Source organism: Callospermophilus lateralis, chromosome 4, assembly GCF_048772815.1.
Source record: "Callospermophilus lateralis isolate mCalLat2 chromosome 4, mCalLat2.hap1, whole genome shotgun sequence".
Taxonomy (NCBI): domain Eukaryota; kingdom Metazoa; phylum Chordata; class Mammalia; order Rodentia; family Sciuridae; genus Callospermophilus; species Callospermophilus lateralis.
In genome coordinates, this window is record NC_135308.1 from 65,157,918 (window position 1) to 65,178,803 (window position 20,886).

Consider the following 20,886-nt stretch of genomic DNA (forward strand, 5'->3'; position numbering starts at 1 on the left):
AAATAAGAAGGACTGGGTGGTGGAGTGCGATGGACACTATTACCCTAGGTACATGTATGACTGCATATGTGGTGCAGTGCTACATCACGTACAATCAGGGAAACGAAAAGTTGTGCTGAGATTATGTACAATGAATCCAAATGCGTTCTTCTATCAGAAATACCTAATTAAAATAAATAAATTTATAAAAAGAAAAAATGACAAAGAACTGGTGATGTAACTCAGTAGTAAAGGGCCCCTGGGTTCAATCTCCAGTGCCAAACAAAAAAAAAAAAAAAAAAAAGAAGAAGAAGAAAATGTAGAGACTCTCACTGTAGAAAGAGGGGAGCCTCCGCACCAAGTCCCCTGAGAGGAACTTAAGTCCTAACAAAAGACCTTCAACTCTATGCAATGCCTTCTTTGCTTTTACCTGGACATTCTCTCCCCACTGCCCAGGGAAAATCCAGTTTGCCATTGCTGCAGATGACAACGCTGAATTCTGGCTGAGCCGTGACGACCAGGTCTCAGGCCTTCAGCTGCTGGCCAGTGTGGGCAAGGTAGGGATAGCGTGGCCCCAGGAGCTCTGCCAGTGGTCCCAGGAGCAAAGTCATTACTGTGAGCAATTCTGGTATGAAGAAGGGGTGAAAAGGAGCGTGAGCTCTCACCCTACCCCATGCCACAAAGGGGTAGAGTGAGGAGTTAGTCTGGGGCCCAGAGAAGGCCCATCTCTGCACTGGGACCAGGACAGACGTCTTCTGGGTTGTAGGCGCCTTAGCTCTGTGCTGAGACAGGACTTAGGCTCCGAGCTGGCTGACAGCTTGAGGCCTCTTCTAGCATTGGTGGGATGTGTCTTCTCTGAGCCGACCAGCCCCCTCCTTAATTCTCTTCTGTTTTCTATCACTTTCATCTTCTACTCTTTCCCTCTTGCTTTTCTCCTTTCTGCCTCTTCCTGTCTCCACTCATCACCTCCCATCCTTCTTCATGTTCTCTATTTTTCCTTCTCTTCTCTCTCTCCCCACACCTCTAGACTGGAAAGGAATGGACGGCCCCTGGAGAGTTTGGGAAATTTCGAAGTCAAATTTCCAAGCCAGTAAGGTGAGTAGAGAGGGTCACAATAAATATTCTTTTTTTTTTTTTTTTTTTTTTTTTTTTTAACTTATTTGTCTTTTAATGTGGTGTGGAGGAATGAACCCAGTACCTCACACAGATTAGGCAAGTGTTCTACCATTGAGTGAGCCCACCCCAGCCCACGACAGACATCATGAGGTGCATAATGGCTAAGGCCATTATGAGATAGCCCGCCTTTCCACCATCCCAGCCTTCCTATTCCACAGGCTCAGGGTGCCCTGGTACCCACACTTTCTGGAGTCTTTGAAACCATTTGATTTGTCCTTCCTCGTTTTACAGATGAGGAAACTGAGGTCAAAGAAGGCTTGTGACTTCTTGAAGGCCACACAGCTGTTCAGTAACACTCAGGCCTAGAAAAGGTCTCCTTTCTCCTGGCCCTCCTTCTTCCCATTTTCTTTGTCCCTGGAAACACCCAGACTTGTGACATCCTTGACTGGTTGCTCTGCCTGGGCAACCGGGAATTTCTACGGGGAACTGCAGATCACCTGACTGTGAAGATCCCTGGGTAGTCTGGGGGCAAAGCGATGATAGCTGGCATCTAAGGTGCTGCTGAAAAGGAGGGTTTAGCCCGACTTCAGAGCACCACCTGGTGGCCTCTACAAGCATTGGCTTGAAGATAATAATCTGGGGCTAGACACAGTGGTAGAGCACCTGCAAGATCCGTGGTTCCACCCTCAGCACCAAAAAAGAAAAACAAAACAAAACAAAACAAAAAAAAAAATAGAAGGAAAAATAAGACCACCTGGCTTGCAAAGAGCTCTTAATATGTGCCAGCTGTTATAGTGAGTGCTTCCTATAGAATTCAGCCCATCAGCGAAGGACGCGAACTCTGAAGCAGGGCTGCCTGGGTTCGAATCCCCCACTCCTGCTTACTACCTTCTTGACTCTGGGGAAATTACCCAAAGTTTGTGACTTAGTGACAGTATATGTCAAGCACTTAGAGTAGCAGGCACGAGGCTGCTCCTAACAGTGAAAGGATTGTTACTTTGCTGGCCAGTGTGGGCAAGGTAGGGATAGCGTGGCCCCAGGAGCTCTCCCAGTGGTCTCCAGTTATCCTGTGAAGTGAGTACTATTATTACCCACTGACAGAAGAGAAGAGATCACACAGTTAGTAAGTGCTGGTGGGGGGGGGGCTCTAACCCCAGGGATTAAAAAAAGGCAGGCTGCTGGGATTCTCAGAGCAGAGGAGAGGGGTGAGGGTGGTGACCTGGGGACTGAGGCACTGTCTCCCCATTTCCCTGCTCTCCCTTCTGCCAGCCTCTCAGCCTCCCACAGGTACTACTTTGAGGTGCTGCACAAGCAGAACGATGAGGGCACTGACCACGTGGAGGTCGCGGTGAGTGCCCTGCTCTCCCTGCCAACCCCGGCTCAGTTCCTGGCACTTCCCCGCTCTTGTCCCTTGAACCCTGTCCAGAGTCCAGCTACTTCCAATCCATCACAACCTCCTCTCTCCTTTCCCAGTGGCGAAGGAATGACCCTGGAGCCAAGTTCACCATAATTGATTCCTCTTCCCTGTCCCTCTTCACAAGTGAGTAAGCTCTACCCTAGCCTGGAAATGGGGGCTGGGGTGCCTGCGCGTGGGGCTCAGCACACCTGGGGAATGTGGTCCAGGGTGAGGTGGGAGGAGTGGGGGCTAAAGTGCTTGGGACATGGTATGAAGGTCCAAAGCAATGAGCAGAACCTAAGGGACCTTACTGTCAGGGGTCTTTCATTTTCCAGAGTCAGCAACCCCTGTAAAATCCTGCTGGAAGCTCTCTGAGCACTCTCTTTAGAGCAGTGCCTTTGCCAGGGATGGTGTCACAGGCCTGTAATCCCAGTGACTCAGGGGGCTCAGGCAGAAGGATTACAAATCTGAGGCCGGCTCAGCAACTTGGCGAGGTCTTCAACAACTTAGTGAGACCCTGACTCAAAATAAAAAAAAAATAAATAAAAAGGATTGGGAATGTAACTCAGTGGCAGACCACCCCTAGATTCAATCCCCAGTACCAAAAAAGAAAAAAGAAAAAAAAAATTAAGTAAAAAGAAGGGTTAGGTGTACAGCTCAGTGGTAAAGCACTTTTCTAGCATGCATGAGGCCCTGGGTTTAATCTCCAGCACTGAAAAAAGAGAGAGAATCCACACAATGGAAGAAAAGATGTACAAATCATGTACCTTATAAGGGACTTTCCTTTTCTTTGTGGTACTGGGGATGGAACCCAGGGGCACTATATCACTGAGCCACATCCCCGGCTATTTTTACTTTTTATTTTGAGACAGGGTCTCACTAAGTTTCCCAGGCTGTCCTGGAACTTGGGATCCTCCTGCCTCAGCCTCCTGAGTCACTGGGATTACAGGTGTGCTCCACCACATCTCACTCCAGTCCCTTAATTGCAACCCTGGTTCTTGCAAAGCCAAGGCAAGAGAAGAAGAAACAGTAATCTGCTTTAACTTTGTAGGAAATGAGCTCTTTAGTTGTATTTTTTACTGCTTATCATTTCCTTATCCAGATTTGTATCTGGAGACCCCACTAAAAATAAATATGGTGGGACTGGGGGTGTAGCTCTCTGGTGCTTATCTAGCATGCGCAAGTTCCTGGGCTTCCTCCCCAGCAACACCCTCCCCCCGCCAAATTTGTGGACTTCCAAGGTAGGTGCAAGAAGAGTAGGCAGGACTAGAACCCCATGGGAGGATGGGAAAGGCATGCCCAGGGAAACTGTTGTGATGGTGGGAAGTCAGTGTGTTGGGTGGAGACAGAACAGGACAGTCTGGGCTCATGAGAGAAGGTGGCATGGTTGGTGGAGGACATTGCTGGTGACCAAAGTAGAAGGCCAAGGTCAGGGCAGAGGGTACAGGTCATGAGATGATGGGATAGGGCAAGAGGAAGAAGGGATGTTGGAATCCACAGATTCAATGTGAACCAAGAAAGAAGCCCATAGCAAAGTTCAGGTAAGAACCAGTAAGAGGTGCCAACAGTAGCTAGCCGTGGGGGTAGAAGGAAGAACTCTATCATGCTATCTGGGGCTGAAGACAAAAAAAAAAAAAAAAAAAACAGAGGGCAGAGAAAAGCAAGCAACCCCCAAGTGGTGTGGTTAGAAAAGAGATGAGGTCAGCTGAGGAGTTGAACGCTCATTTGCAGACCTCTAGGTTCAATCATCAGTACTGCAAAAACAAAACAGAACAGAACAGAAAAGGTCAATATTCATGAACTTGATAAAGACACCAGAGGCTGATCTCCTATTTGGCTGTTGGGAGCTGTGCTTCACACTAGGGGGCGCCCTACTCATTGTGGTTGTTGATTTGCATGCAGTCTTTGAGGCCTCATAACACAGATGCTAGAACTCTATTGCCTGGGTTCAAGCTGGGATTTCCCACTTGCCAGTTGTGTGATCTTAGGCAAATGACTTAGATTCTTATGCTGAAGTCTGTAAAATAGAAATAATAATAGTAGCAGTTGAGCATACCTAATCTGAAAGTGTGAAATCTGAAGTGCTCTGAAATGCAAAACATTTTATTATTATTTTTTTTCATTACTCGTGATTGAACCCAGGGGCACTCTACCACTGAGCAACATCTCTATCCCTTTTTAATTTTTGAAACAGGGTCTTGCTAAGTTGCCAGCCTAGCCTCAAACTTGCAATCCTCCTGCCTCAGCCTCCTGAGTTGCTGTGATTACAGACAAACACAGCTGAAATCCTAAAAGTTTTGAGCACCTGATGGATTTTTGGACTGGAGATGCTCAACTATGCAAATCCTCCAAAATCCAAAGAACTCCAAAATCTGAAACACTATTCAGATAAGGGATACTCAACCTGTACCTAAGTCATATGGTAGTTTTGAAGACTAAATGGATTAATATTTGTAAGACACTTAAAATAGTACAAAATAAATACTATATAGGTGTTGGTTAAATAAATTAAATATAATGGCAACTTTCTATAAGATAGCATTAATCCATTTTGTGAAAAAATAACAGAGCACATTTTGGACTGCACCCTCTAGAATACAGAAGCTGTCAGGGTCCCTTCCCTTGTCCCTCAAAGGCGAGGAGGCGGGATTCTTCTGAGACTCACAGCTTCCTTCTGTTCTTTCTTTCCTGGGCCAAGATGAGACCATCCTAAGGATGGATGAGGTGGGCCACATCCCACAGACAGCAGCCAGCCACGTGGGCTCCTCCGACTCCCTTGCCAGAGATGAGCAGCCTCCTGCTGACATGCTTCGGCCAGACCCCCGGGACACCCTCTATCAAGGTAAGGCCTGGCCACATCCCACCTGGAGGTAGCACACTGCCAGTTCCCTCAGTATTGATGGAGGACACTCGGGAGACTTGGCAGTTCTACCACAATATCCCACAAGTCACAGGATCTTTCCCCCTTGTATACAATATAACAGGCATACAAGAAAGCACAAAAATATTTACATCCAATTTGACAATTCTTTGTTGTTGTTTTGTGCTGCTATAAACAAACCCAAGGCCACATGCTAGTCAAGTGCTCTACCACTGAGCTACATTCCCAAACCTTTTAAGATTTTTTTTCTTTTGAGACAGGGTCTCACAAGTCCAATTTATAATTCTATGAATTATTACAGAGCAAATATATCTGTATAACCACTACCCAGGACAAGAAATAGAATCAGAATCCAGAAGGCCCCATGTATCCCTCCTGTATCACAAATAAAATTCCAACTCTTTGTCATTTAATGAGAAATATGTTGACACTAAAGCATTACTTTTATTTGTTTGGTGCTGGGGATGGAACCCATGGCCTTGAGCATGCTTCTGGGTCAGGCTGGGAGGGACAACCATGGTAGGGGTTCAGATTTCAGATCATGCAGCCTTGCCCCTGAGGATCTTAAAAATTCAAGTCACAGCCAGGCACAGTAATGCACTCCAGTAATCCCAGTGATTTGGGAGACTGAGACAGGAGGATCCCAAGTTCAAGGCCAGCCTTAGCAATTCAGCAAAGCTCATAAAAAGGGCTGGAGATATTGCTCAGCAATAAAGTCCACCTGGGTTCAGTAATATGCTTTACCATAGAATTAATCCCAAATAGTGTTTATATTTTATAAGATAACAATGCTTTCTCTCCCATTTCCCCAGTGGGGGAGAGATGAAGAAAAGACAACTGGAAGATAAAGGGATTCTTGACCCATGAAAAGAAATCCAGTTATTGGTACTGCACTAGGGTGGCTTGTGGCCTCTCAAAAGTCTCTAGACCTTATTAGTGACCTTATAGGATAGGCCAGTCCTGTGATTCCAAAGTCACATTGTGCTTTGCATGTCCTCCATCCTCTGCCACCAACGTGTTCCTTGAACACCCCTGCCCCTGGAGAGAGGTGCCAGCCTATTTGGTAGCCTCAGCTGATGGACATGATTCACAGCTACACCAGTGAATACTGAGAAGTGGCTACTCAGAGGACTTCAGCCCTCACTCTCTGCCAGTTGCCTTCTCCATGGCTCTAAGCCAGCCCCATTTATGCTCTCATCCCCTGCCTTCAATCCTCTTCCTTTCCTGTCCTCAGTGCCTCTGATCCCCAAGTCCCACCTCCGCCACATCCTGCCTGATTGTCCCTACAAACCTAGCTACTTGGTGGATGGGCTCCCTCTGCAGCGCTACCAGGGCCTCCGCTTTGTAAGTCTTGGATCTGGGTTTGGGGCAGGACTGGGGAGGGATTATTGGCTGTGACTAGGGTGGGCGGTGCTTGAGGCTGACTCCCCACTTTCCCTATGCCCCATCCCAGCAGACAGGATGGTCCCACAGGTCCCTGGACTGGGCAGAACTTCCATTCTACATGGACTAACCCAGACGGACTGTTCTGCAGGGGATGCAAATGGGTGCTGTGCTTTAGGACCCCCCACCACCCAACACACATCAACTGCTACACTGATGATGTCAGGTGGCCGGGCTGAGGCTTCCTACAGTCCCTGCTCCTAGAGCCACACATTGTCCTGCTCAGTCCCACTGGCCTTCCATTCAGTGGCATTTGTTAAGCTCCAATAAGGCACTGGGGTAAAATCAACAATGGGCATGTTTAGCTTTAGAGGACCTGGAGCCCATTTAGAGGCCAGAGAGGCAGAGTGAACACTGTATATTCAGCTGTGAGATTGTGAGAGAGATGGGGGCAGGAAGGAAGTGGTCAGGAGTCATCATGAGGCCTGAGAATTGTTTTTAGCGGCAGTGATCTTGTTTAAGGAGGGCTAAGGAGGCAGTACAGTCAGTAAGAAGAGAGGCTGTTTGGGCTGTAGGAGGTGGCGGGTAAAGCTTCAGAGGCGACAGGAGAGGATCGATGGCACAGGGAGGAGGGAGTGGACCTGGCTATAGCTGGGGGATTTGAGCCAGAAGAGGAGATGAGGCAATGTGAACTAGACAACTTGCCTCAAGGGTGTGTTTGGTCCAGAGGACCCAGGAGAGAGACGTGATGGGTAGAGGGGAATCCCAGGTAGTATAACCAAATGTTTCATTCAGAGTAGCCCATTGCTCCCTGCCATAGACGGGTCCCTAGGAGCTCTGTATTATGATAACCAGGGATAGGCTAACCCAGCTACCTAGTTCCTTAACAGGATCCCACCCTCTTCCTTCTGCTTCTGCTTTCTCCACTCCCAGGTTCATCTGTCCTTTGTTTATCCCAATGACTATACCCGCCTGAGCCACATGGAGACCCACAATAAATGTTTCTACCAGGAAAATGCTTACTACCAGGACAGGTAAGTGGCACTGAATGGGGCAGGAAGGTAGCCTTATTCCCAGCCAGGAGAGCTGCTTGGACTAGAGTGGCCCCAAGTGCCCTCCCAGTCCTAGGAGTCTTAGCTCTTCCTGGGTACCTCCCTCCCCCGACACACACACATCCTCTTCCCTAGTCTCCTCTTCCATTCCAGCCCATCGCTGAGCCTGCATGGAACCTGAAGGCAATCCACATCTCTGTTCCTCCTACAGGTTCAGTTTTCAGGAGTACATCAAGATTGACCAGCCAGAGAAGGAGGGGCCCAAGTATCCAGGTACAGAGTGACAGCTGAGGCTTCTGGGTCAGGCTGGGAGGGGCAAGCATGGTAGGGGTTCAGATCATGCAGCCCTGCCCCTGAGGATCTTAAAAATTCAAGTCACAGCCAGGCACAGTGGTGCACTCCAGTAATCCCAGTGATTCGGGAGACTGAGACAGGAGGACCCCAAGTTCAAGGCCAGCCTTAGCAATTTAGCAAAGCTCAAAATAAAAAGGGCTGGAGATATTGCTCAGTGGGTTCAGTTTCTAGTACTGGAAAAAAAAAAAAAAAAGAAAAAAAAATCCAAATCACATTGACCCCTCCCCTCACCCAAGGGAATAGAGAACAACATTCTCAACTTTTCCATATCAAGGTACATGTGAAGAATGACACCGTTTTTAACAGCATGCTAGGGTCAGCTGGCAGAGATTTAGAGCCCTAGAGATTACTTGGACTTCTGGAGGGGAAAACGATCCTTGGCATACCACTTGGGAAGTTTTGCTAAGGAGAGGCCCTTTCTTCTTTTTTTGGTGGGTGGGGGTACCAGGGATTGAACTCAGGAGCACTCGACCACTGAGCCACATCCCTAGCCCTATTTTATATTTTATTTAGAGATAGAGTCTCACTGAGTTGCTTCGCTTTTATTGAAGCTGGCTTTAAACTCGTGATCTTCCTGCCTCATCCTCCCCAGCTGCTGGGGATTACAGACATGCATGGCTTTTCTTCTTGAGGGAGTATGGCATGCCTGAGAACATTTACTGGGTCCTAAAAGGGGCCAGACACCTGCTGTGCACTTTATGTACTTTATTAGTGTACTTTTGTTTTGTTTTTGTGGTGCTGAGGATTGATCCTAGGTTCTCACACGTGTTACGCAAGTGCTCTACCACTGGGCTACATCCCCAACCCTACTTTATGTACTTTATATCACCAGTCTTCATAATCACCCTCTGAGAGGTGGATTTTTGGAGCCTTAATGCAGATAAAGAAGCTGGGGTTAATTGAAGTTGAAAGACTTTCCCAAGGTCTCACAATTCATTGGCAGAGCCTGGATCCAGTCCCCATCTGGAGCCCCTTGGTGTCTCACACGCATCCTCAGCAGCAGCCTTCTCTGTCTTCTTGGGAAAAGGTTGAAAACTCTGATGAGGAATGGTTATTATTAACAGGTTTTGAGGAGGACCTTCTAGAAGAATCCCCGTATGAAGAAGTGGCAGAGGAGACCCCTGCCTCCCAGGACCAGGATACCAGGATACGAGAGGGAAAACAAATGATTGCCTCTAACCCCGGCCAGGAGGTCACTGACTACCGCCTCCGAAGCCTGCGGAAGCTCCTGGCTCAGCCTCAGGGGGCCCCGCTGGCTCCCATTTCCAAGCATAACTCCACTGGTCCCTTCCCAGTGAGGGCCAGTGACATCCCAGTCCTGTCACCGGCGAGGAGGAAGAGAAAACCTAGCCCTGAGCCCAGCCAAGATTCACCTCATTCTGACAATCGGGCCCCTGGGCGCCTGGCGGGGAACCTGCCTCAAATTAAGAGACGACCCAGGCCCACTGGTGACCGACCCCAGAAAACTCTAGAGCAGTCCCAGTGGCTAAACCAAGTGGAATCATACATTGCTGAGCAGAGAAGGGGTGACAGGATGGAGCCTCTGGCCCCGAAATGGGGTTGGCATGGAGAGGAGGAAGTGGTGGCGGCTGCAGGCCAGGAAGGACAAGTGGAGGGAGAGGAAGAGGGGGAGGAAGAAGAGGAAGAGGATATGAGTGAGGTGTTCGAATATGTCCCTGTGTTTGACCCAGTAGTAAACTGGGACCAGACCTTCAGTGCCCGGAATCTCGACTTCCAAGCTTTGAGGACGGACTGGATTGACCTGAACTGTAACACATCTGGCAATCTGCTGCTTCCAGAGCAGGAGGCCCTTGAGGTCACACGGGTCTTCTTGAAGAAGCTCAACCAGAGGAGCCGGGGGTAAGGTAAAGGGCTTTCCTGGGGCCAAGGGCTGGGGTGCTGCTGGCTGACCAGGAGGGCAGGGACTTGAGTGCTGGTAGCAAGTGCCCCCTGCTGCAAAATAGTGGAATTTTCCTCCCAACCCAGGCTCCTAAGAAGGACAAGTGCCTAGGGCCCCTGCCCCTGGCAATGCTCTGCACCAGTTAGTCCTTTGTTCCAGTCAGACAGGTTCTAAAATACCTGGGTATCTGACCCAGGCCCCCAGTGGAGGCATGAGAAGGCTTGGTAGATATGGTCCCCTCCCTCAGAGAGAGAGAGGGACAAACAGGAAGAACAGAGGCTAAAAGTACAAATTAAGACCTCAGGGCTAAGCCAAGCATGTTGGTATCTACCTGTAAATACAGTGACTGCTGGTGATGGCGCCTGCTGAGGCAGGAGGGTCTCAAGTTCCAGATCAGCCTTAGCAAGTTAGCAAAGCCCTAAGCAACTTAGCGAGAGTCTGTCTCAAATTTAAAAATTAAATAAAAATATCTTAGGGCTCAGTCATGAGGCATGTCTAGGGATATATATATATGTGTGTGTGTGTGTGTGTGTATATATATATATATTTGTAAATAGATCTTTTATTTTATCTATCTATCTATCTATCTATTTATTTATATGCAGTGCTGAGGATCGAACCCAGGACCTCACACATGCCAGGCAAGTGCTCTACCACTGGCCACAACTTCAGCCCCTGGAGTTCTATTTTAAGACAGAATCTCATTTAAGTTGTCCAGGCTGGCCTTGAACTTGTGATTGGCTTGCTGTAGCCTCCCAAGTAGCTGGGAGTATAGACGTGTACCAACAAACCTGGCCAATTCATTGGTTTTAAAAGTATATTCACAATATTATGTAATTTTCACCACTAATTCCAGAACATTTTTATTACCTTTATTACCTTTTTTATACCCAGGTGCTGTGGTACATCCTATAACCCCAGGGGCTCAGGAGGGTGAGGTAGGAGGATTGCTTGAGTCCAGGACAGGAGGCCAGCCTCGGCATCATAGGAAGAACACTTTTCTAATTAAAAGAAGGAAGGGATTTAAAAGAAACTCTGCATCTGTTTGTGGTTTCTTCTCATTCCTCCCTCCTCCCAGTCCCTGGCAACCACTAATGTACTTTTTATTGCTAAAGAATTGCCTATTCTGGACATGTCATATAAATGGAATTATATAATATGTGTCCTTTTGCATCTGTCTCCTTTCACTTAGCAAAATATTCTCAAGGGTCATCCACGTTATAGAACATGTCAATTACCTCATTCCTCTGTACTGGTGAATGATATTTCATTGTGTTAGATATACCACATTTTGTGTATCCATTCGTCAGTTGATAGACATTTGGATTGTTTCTACTTTTTGGTTATTACAAATACATTGCTGCACTGAATATTCATGTATCAAATTTTGTGTAAACATGTTTCAGTCTTCTTGGGTATTTGTACACCTAGGAGTAGAATTTCTAGGTCACGTGGTAACTCTGTGTTTAACATTTTGAGGAATTGCCAAGCTGTTCTCCAAATCAGCCACATCATTTTACATTCCCATCAGCAGCATGTGAGAGTTCCAGTTTCTCTACATCCTCATCTGCACTTGTTATTTTCCATTTTATTTTGTTTTAAATAACCATCTAATGGGAACAAAATGGAATCTCATTGTGATTTAGGAGTCTTCTCCCAGTAATCTACAATGTTTAATATTGTAGAGGTTGGAGGTGGTGAGTGCTTGCTTAACATGCATGAAGTTAAACATAGCTCAATAAATAAATAAATGAACTTTACTGTAAAATATACATGCTGAATGCTCCAATTCACACATGGATTTGTCATAAATTTTACTTAGCCCAGATAATTTATATGAATAAATTAAATGTGTAATAAGTTATTGATGTAACTTTTTTCCTTAAATGTAATTATAAATTATTCAGTTCTTCACCAGTCATGTAATTATTAGTTTTCTTTCTTTTTTTTTTTTTTTCTATGTTGCTCAGGCTAGTCAAATATGTACTTTATCACTGAGCTACATCCCCAGCCTTTTTTTTTTTTTTTTTTTTTTTAGTTATAGAAGGACACAATACCTTTATTTCATTTGTTTATTTTTATGTGGTGCTGGGGATTGAACCCAGTGCCTCATGCATGTTAGGCAGGCAGTCTACCACTGAGCCACAACGGCGGCCTTTTTGTTGTTGTTGATGATGCTGGGGATTGAACTCTCTGCCTGGAGCATGCTAGGCAAGCACTCTACCACTGAGCTATTCCCCGAGCCCTGCCAGCCATATTTTTTATTTGAATTGATGCACAGTAACTAAGCATAATTATGGGATAGTGTGATAGTTCAACACAAGTATACAGTGTATAATGATTAGAGAAATTGGAATATCTCTCTCCTTCCACATTTATCATTTCTTTGTGTTAGGAGCATTTAAAATCCTCTCTACTAGCAAGTTTGAAATAATTGTTTTCCACTATATTTATCCTACTGTGCTATAGAACATTACAAGTCATTCCTTCTATCCACTAAACCCCGGTACTCATTAACCATCCTTCTCCATCCCTATTTTTTTTCCCCATCCCCTTCCCAGGCTCTGGTAATCACTGTTCCATTCTCTACTTCTGTGAGATCAATTTTTAGCTTCCACACATAAGTGAGAAAATGCAGTATTTGTCCTTCTGTGCCTGACTTATTTTACTTAACATAGGTCCTCCATTTCCATCCATGTTACTGCAAATGATAGAATTTTATTCTCTGTATGGTTGAATAATATAACATTGTATATATACAACATTTTCCCATTCATCTGAAGATGAGCATTTTGGTTGATTTGATATCTTGGCTGGTTGGATAGTGCTGCAATAAACATGTGAATGTAATTGTCTCTTCGGCATACTGATTTCAGTTCCTTTGGATGTATGTACAGTAGAGGGATTACTGGATCCTATTGTAGTTCTAGTTAGAGTTTTTGAGAAACCTCCATACTGTTTTCCTTAGCGGCTGTACTAATTTACATTCCCAGGACTCCGTGAGAGTTCCCCTTTCTCTACATCCTGGACAGCTTCTTGTTGTTGTTATTATATTATGACTTTTTGACAGTAGACATTCTTGTTTTTAATATTTTATCTTAGTTGTAGTTGGACACAATATCTTTATTTTATTTTTATGTGGTGCTGAGGATCAAACCCAGTGCCCGCATGTGCTAGGTGAGTGCTCTACTGCTGAACCACAACCCCAGCCCTGACAGTAGGCTAAAATGATATCTCGTTGTGGTTTATTTGCATTTCCATGATGATTAGTGATGTTGAACATTTTTTTATATACTTATTGTCCTTTTATATATCCTCTGTTAGGAAATCTCTATTCAGATGTGATGCATGCATATAATCCTAGTGACTCAGGAGGCTAAAGCAGGAGGATCTCAAATTTGAGCCCAGCCTTGGCAACTTAGCAAGGCCCTGTCTTAAAATAAAATAGCCAGTGGTAGGGCTCTTGCCTTGCATGTTCAAGGTCCTGTGTTCAATTTCTAGTACTGCAAAGAGAGAGAAGGCAGGGTGTGGGGAGCAGGGAGGGAGAGAAATGTTTATTCAGGTCATCTTTGCATTTTTAAATCAGATTATTGAGGTTTTTTTTTTTTTTTTTTTTTTTTTTGCTGTTGAGTTGTTTTGTGTTTCCTATAGATTCTGGATGTTAAACTTTCATTGAAGAACAAGTTGCAAATATTTTCTCCCTTTCTGTAGGTTGTTTCTTCACTCATTGTGCAGGAACTTTTTGTTTGTTTGGTTTTTTGCAGTGCTGGGGATCAAACCCAGGGCCTCACACATGCTAGACAGATGCTTTTCCACTGAACTACACCCCCATCCCAGAAACTTTTCTCTGACATTTCATCTCCTATACTGTCAATGGATTCTATTATTATAGCATCATGATTTGTTTGGGGCATTTTCTTCCCTTGTTTTTTCATGTTGTTCATGTGTCTTTCTCCTAAGTATTACAGTTTCTACGCTATAGTTTTGTAATATCTCTTCAGGTTACCAATACCTCACCTCTGGTGTAACCAGGCCTGTGGGGACCTGGTGATGGTCTTCCCCGTCCTGGCTGTTGTCTCTAGACAGAAACAGGCCAGAACAGCCACGTGTTGGTAGATGGGGGGCCACAGTGCCATTGTTCTCCTCCTCTGCGAGTGGGGCCGCATTGGTCGTCTCTGTCTCCTCCACTCCTTGGGCAGGGGTTCAGCTCCCAGAAGCTTTTTAGTCTGGTGTAATCCCATTTATCAATTTGTGCTTATGGGGTCATATCTAAAATATATTTGCCCAGATGAATGTCCTAAAGCGTTACTCCTGTTTTCATAGTTTCAGGTCTTAAGTCTGATTCATTTTTGAGTTGATTTTTTGTATGTGGTGAGAAATAGGAGTTTTGTTTTACTTTTCTGCATGTGCACATCCTGTTTTCCCAGCACCCTTTATTTCAACAGACTGTCCTTTAGATAATTTGTGTTCTTGCTGCTTTTGGTGGAAGTCAGTTGGCTGCAAATACCTGGATTTATTTCTGGGTTTTCTATTATGTTTCATTGGTCTATGTGTCTGTTTTTATGCCAATACCATGCTGTTTGTGATTTTGATTTGCATTTCTCTAGTGACTAATGATGTTGAGCCAACCAGTCAACATATCAGAATGTTAATTTGAACAAAGAATTTTTATTAACTAGAGTCAATTTATCAAGGAACCTCTTCACGGTGACCCCTCATATTCACCTTGTATACTTAGAATGTTTAAGCTATAAAGGACCTTAGAGATTATCACAGCTCAGTAGGTATGTGTTTAAAGATGGAGGCACTGAGCCCTGGAGAGGTTGTGCAACTTCCCTTGGTCCCTTTGCTTATGGAAAAGCTAGAATAAAACCCAGGGTCTCCTGATAACTGATCTCATGGGCTTCTACCCCACATGCTCCCTTCACAATGCAGGGAGGATTACTCAAGTCTCCCACCTTTTCTGCCACAGGAGGTACCAGCTGCAGCGCATCGTGAATGTGGAGAAGCGTCAGGATCAGTTACGTGGTGGTCGCTACCTCTTGGAGCTTGAACTGCTAGAACAAGGCCAGCGCCTGGTGCGGCTCTCTGAGTACGTGTCCACACGAGGCTGGCAAGGTATTGATCCAGCAGGTGGGGAGGAGACCGAGGCCCGGAATCTGCAGGGCCTGGTCTGGAGCCCACACAGACGTCGGAGACATGTCCTGAATGTCCGGGATCCAGAGCCCAAGCTTTGCTGGCCCCAGGGTTTCTCATGGAATCACCGAGCTGTGGTCCACTTTGTCGTGCCTGGTAAGCCTCAGGAGGGTAGGGATCCTAATGATAATTATGAGCACCCAGATCTGTTTTCTCTGATTGAATCTCCCAAGAGTTTGTTGAAGAAGACACTTTATAATTAAGGAAATGGAGCCTCCCACACACAAAAAGGAATGAGCTTATGACTGGTAAATTAACTAAGAATAGATGCTGACTTGTAGGCCAGTGATCTTTCTTTCACACTAGGTTTCAGAACTGGATGTGATTATGAACTGAGATTGTTGAATAAATAAGATAAGGAGGATACTATATACAATGGCTTTATTATTATTTATATATTTTAGTGCTGGGGTTCAAACCCAGGGCCTCGAGCATGCTTAGCAATCACTCCACAACTGAGCCATATTCCCAGCCCTAGAGTGGTTTTTATTGATTTATTTGTTTCTTTTTGGTTCTGGGGATTGAACCCAGGGACACCCCTACCACTGAGCCACATCCCCAGCCCTTTTTATTTTGAGACAGAATCTTGCTGAATTGCCAAGAGCCTTGCTAAATTGCTGAGGTGGGCCTTAAACTTGCAATCCTCCTGCCTTAGCCTACCAAGTAACACGGATTACAGGCGTGCACCACCATGCCAGGTCCCGCATGGTTTTGGTAATGAAAAGGGAAAACTTATAACAGGCAGGAGTATTACAGTGTTGCAGGAAAGGATAGAAAATACATCTGAAGGTTAGCACATGGCAGGATTGCTAGGAGAGAGTTAATGATGAGCCCTAGCCCAAGGCCTTCTCTCAAGGGCCTTCTCTCAGAATGTTCATGGAGCTGGATATAGAGGCCAGGTTACTTGTGAGCACTCCCTCTCTTTGGGTCTCTGCTCTTGCTAAATGATTTCCTATAGCCACATTGTTCCCTAAGCAAAGGTCTGATGGGGACTCCTGACTCACATTGGAGCTCTCAGTGGATATGATCATCTTTCGCTTACCTATTTCTTTCTTCCTGCCTGGCCCACCGGGGCAGTGAAGAACCAGGCACGCTGGGTGCACCAGTTCATCAGAGACATGGAGAACCTGTTCCAAGTCACCAGTGACCCACACTTCAACATCATCATCACTGACTATAGCAGTGAGGACATGGATATTGAGACAGCTCTGAAGAGATCCAAGCTGCGGAGGTGAGGAGGACCCCTGACCACACCACAACCTGGGCTGCCTCCTTCCTGAAGTCCTAGGGTTTATTCAGTCCAGTGCAGAGCCAGAAGTCCCACCCAGTCGCTAGGTTCTCCCTAAGGACTTATCTGCTGATATGAACCCCATCCCAGGAACACTCCATCTCTTCTGTGCTGAAGAAGAGCTTTCCTCTTCCTCCAGGGGACCGCTGCAGATGAGTCCTAATCCTCAGCCCCTGCTTTCTCCTCTTCCTACAGCTACCAGTATATGAAGCTCAGTGGAAACTTTGAACGCTCAGCTGGACTTCAGGCTGGCATAGACCTGGTGAAGGTAATCAGTCTGTAGGGGGCTTAGGAGATATGATTTAGAGACTGATTAAGAGGTAGAGAGGCATTTGAGATGTGTCAGCTCATGAAAAGGGAAGGGAATGGGGACACATTGGTGTTAGTTCCACAGTAATATTTTGTTACTGCAACAAAATACCTGAGAGAATCAACTTAAAAAGAAAGACAGGTTTGTTTTATCTCATTGTTTCAGAGCTTTCAGTTTATAGTCACTTGGCCCCATTGCCTTTGGTCCAGTGTTGATGCAAAACATCATTGTGGAATGAAGGATGCACCTCACTTATTGGTGGCCAGGAAACAAAAGAGAGATACAAAGGAACCAGAGTCCTAATACCCCCTTTAAGGGCACTAGCTCCCCCCACACCAGGCCTACCTCCTAAACATTCCACTGACTTCCTATTGCGCTACAGATGGGCAACCAAACCTTCAGCTCATGCATCTTTGAGGGATACTTATCCAAACTGTAGCAAGGAGCATTATCCCTGCTATGCTGCAGGCCCAGGCCAAGTGTGGGACTAAGCAAATGACAATGGAGCATTTGTCCAGAGTCCTCAGAGCCCACAAAAATTGGGGGGAGTCAGAATTCACTATTGGATGGTAAGAACTCTGTTCTGATGCTCAGTAGTGTGGAAACCTGCCCAGTGGTTGGTTCTGTGCAAGTTTGTTAGTCATTCTAATAGAGAAGAGCCTAGGGATTCTCCTAGGATTCTCACCAGCCCTCTGCTGACCCTGCACCCCCCTCTTTTCTTTTCTTTTTTTTTTTCCTTCCATGGCCATGCAGCTCTTGGTTAAAAGGGCTGCCAGTGGGAGGCAGGTGGCCCCTGTCATGCACAAGCATGTACTCTGGCTCTGCAGCCTGATCCCCAATGCAATGCACAGGCACAGCTGACCCTGCCCTTTCTGTCCCCAGGACCCACACAGCATCATCTTCCTCTGCGACCTCCATATCCACTTCCCCGCTGGAGTTGTTGATACCATCCGGAAGCACTGTGTGGAGGGCAAGATGGCCTTTGCCCCGATGGTGATGAGGCTGCATTGCGGGGCCACCCCACAGTGGCCTGAGGGTGAGCCTTGCTCTGAGCTAGGGAAGAAGAAAAACCTTTGTGGCCTTGGTTTCTCAACCTCAGAGCTGAAAACAGTCATGTTTGTGAACATCGTTATCCTCTTTTCCTGCCCTGCCCTGCCCCCATTACCTTTGAGCCTCCGGACAGTCCAGAGAGAAGTACCCCGAGCTGTGCTGACAGCCACAGCCAGAGATGCAGCAGTGAACATTTCCCACCCCATCTTCCCCTTCATTCATTTGCCAAACACTTATTAGAAATTTACTGTGTGCTGCATGCTGTGCCCCTGTGAGGATATGAAGGTGGGAAGAGGTTCCCTGCCTGTGAAGAGGAAAATGGACCAGTAAACTGACCTGCAGCTGTGTGTTGTGTGGCTGCTGTTGTCAGATCCTGTCATCAGCCTGTGGTCAGTGCTATATTTGGTGGACCCTAACCTTGGTTAGAGGGCTTCTGCCCAAACAGGCAAGGGACATGTTCAGCTAAGATAGCATTCAGCTTTAGTCACCCCCACCCTCCCTCTTTCAGAAAAGCCTCTAAGAGCACAGCCCAGAAGCCTTTTACATTTCTTCCTTCTGACCGTGGCTCATCTCACCCAGAGCTTCTTGTCTGTCCACAGGCTACTGGGAGGTGAATGGATTTGGGCTGCTTGGCATCTACAAGTCAGACCTAGACAAGATCGGGGGCATGAACACTAAGGAGTTCCGAGACCGCTGGGGTGGAGAAGACTGGGAGCTGCTGGACAGGTGACTAGGGAAAGGAGGGCGTCCAAGACATCTGCTGGAATTGCATTCCATACTGTGGTCTAAGGAAGGAACAGAGCTGGATCACCCAGCTGTGCCCCTTGGCTGCCGATTTCCCAATGGACAAGTAAAAGGCATGGGTTCTGAGGAAGCTCTCAGGTGACTGCCTCACACACACTCTGTAAGCTAGCAGAGAGGGATGATACTCCTGCTGTCTGTGTCACAAGGCTGCTGTGACAATTAAACTGCTCAGTAAACTGTCAAAGGAAAAGCAAAAACAGTTGATCTGTAAAAATTCAAGTGGTAATGTTCTCAGCACCAGGTGAGGCGCTCTGGCGAATATCACTGCCTTGTCCCTAAACCGGGTAGATCTCCCCACCACAGCTGCCAGAGGCTGTGTGGAAATAGATAAGGGAGACATAGGCCAAGGGTCAGGAAAGACTTTGGGGTTCACAAAAGAAGCATTGAAGGGCAACAAGATATCCAGGAGGTTGTGGGATTTGGGGAGTCAGTGGGGGGAGGAAATTTAGAGAAGAGGTAATAGCCTCAGAGAAGAAGGGGAACATAGGAGAACACAGTACAGGCTGTAGGCGTGGTAGGAGGGCTGGGAGCGAGTGTTTTAGCAGGGAGCCAGATTGTGCAGTGAGGGCTAGGGATGTGGCTCAGGTGTGTGTACCTGGCACACATGAGGCTGATGAGGCTGTGGGTTCAAGCTTTGGAACCACAAAAAAAAAAAAAAAAAATGTGCAGTGACATCAAGTTTAGGGGAGGAAGAAACATAGGGGCAGTGGGAGGAAGTTGCTGCCTATAATTGCATGATATTCCTCTTTTAAGAAGTTTGCTGCTAAGAGAAAGGGAAGGAAAGAGATACCTTGAGAGTTGAGCTTAAGAGGAAGGAGCAAAGGAGAAAGAGGGGGAGGAAAGGGTTTAGTTACTGGAAGGGTGACTGGAGGAGGAGGACAGGGCAAAGTCAGGAGCACCTGGGGCAGGGGACCTTGACAAAGGCATTCACTTCTTCCTGAGAGATGGGACAAGATGCAGCCACCAGTCACTGAGCACCTGTATTTGGCAGGTGACTCACACGTTCCTTTGTTTCTCTCTCCCCAAACCCCTGTGTGGTAGCTGTAATTTTCTCCATTTTTCAAAGGAGAAAACTGAGTCATGAAGAGTAGGTAATAACTTGCCCCAGATCTTTCCCATTCAAGTGTCAGAAGCTTAAAAACTAGGCCTGTGTGTGATTTTCCCCAAGATGGAAGGTGACAATACCAAGAAAACTGAAAGTGAAAAGGGGGATGTTGAGGGATGTTATGTCAGATAACTCGGATCTCAGAAAACTAGATCAAAGTTGATCTCAAAAGTTGGGAAGCCCAGTATCGTGGTTACTATCACCCTTGATCTTTGTGCTGTGCTTTGTGTGTTTGTGTGTGTGGGGGGCTTCTTGTTCTTGTTTTGGGGGCGTTTCTTTTTTTTTTTTTTCCCCCTTTGCAGTGCTAGGGATAGAACTCAGGACCTCACACTTGCTAAGCAAGCACTCTACCGCTGAGCTGCCTCCCCAGCTGTTTTTATTTTACATTGAGACAGGATCTGCCTAAGTTATCAGGGCTAGCCTTAAATTTGGAATTCTCCTGCCTCAGTCTCCACAGTCTCTGAGGTCATAGGTGTGTGCCACTGTGCACCCAGCTGGGCTTTGTGCTTTGACACAGATGTCTGTCATGATTCTTAACTTGCCTGCTTCCTTTAAGGCCCAAAGAGAATGAATCTGTTTCCAATTCCAGCTACTTGCAGCTCTGTCAGAAGTGCAGGCCTTCTTGTGAAAGGGTCACCCAATGGGCTATGCAAATAGAGAAGGAACAGGGAGGGCTGGAGATGCAAGGGGCCTGGGGTTCCATCACCAGCACTAGAAGAAAGAGAGAGAGAGAGAGAGAGAGAGAAACAGAGGCAGGGCCTGGGGTTCCATCACCAGCACTAGAAGAAAGAGAGAGAGAGAGAGAGAGAGAGTGAGAGAGAGAGAGAGAGAGAGAGAGAGAGAGAAACAGAGGCAGGGCAGGGCCTGGGGATAGAATCTCCAACTCTAGCCCTTTGACTCTCTCAGATATCACCATGAGTGCCCTGTGAGCTGAACTGCTGTTACTAGGCATCAGGAACTGTGCTTTACATCCATCATATCTACTTATGTGTATTATATTATGTATAATATGTATGTATATGTGTATGTATGTTGGAAGTAAGTGGTGAAGACTAGAGATGATGGATGCAAA

The 20,886-nt window shown here is 46.4% G+C and overlaps 1 protein-coding gene and 1 non-coding gene across 2 annotated transcripts in view; one reads left to right on the top strand and one right to left on the bottom strand.

Annotated features, from left to right (window-relative positions):
* Window positions 1-20,886, top strand: part of B4galnt3 (beta-1,4-N-acetyl-galactosaminyltransferase 3) — a 103,418-nt gene that overhangs the window by 80,913 nt on the left and 1,619 nt on the right. Inside the window, exons 6-19 of the mRNA XM_076852539.1 lie at window positions 436-536; window positions 1,007-1,074; window positions 2,365-2,443; window positions 2,569-2,635; window positions 5,190-5,333; window positions 6,607-6,716; window positions 7,689-7,789; window positions 8,019-8,080; window positions 9,226-10,021; window positions 15,034-15,353; window positions 16,335-16,488; window positions 16,741-16,813; window positions 17,738-17,891; window positions 18,505-18,631. Of these exons, the coding sequence (XP_076708654.1) occupies window positions 436-536; window positions 1,007-1,074; window positions 2,365-2,443; window positions 2,569-2,635; window positions 5,190-5,333; window positions 6,607-6,716; window positions 7,689-7,789; window positions 8,019-8,080; window positions 9,226-10,021; window positions 15,034-15,353; window positions 16,335-16,488; window positions 16,741-16,813; window positions 17,738-17,891; window positions 18,505-18,631 (2,356 nt within the window). The remainder of the gene's footprint in view (window positions 1-435; window positions 537-1,006; window positions 1,075-2,364; window positions 2,444-2,568; window positions 2,636-5,189; window positions 5,334-6,606; window positions 6,717-7,688; window positions 7,790-8,018; window positions 8,081-9,225; window positions 10,022-15,033; window positions 15,354-16,334; window positions 16,489-16,740; window positions 16,814-17,737; window positions 17,892-18,504; window positions 18,632-20,886) is intronic.
* On the bottom strand, window positions 17,601-17,713 carry LOC143398742 (small nucleolar RNA SNORA76). The gene has a single exon (XR_013091337.1). It is a non-coding gene; the product is annotated as a small nucleolar RNA SNORA76 (small nucleolar RNA).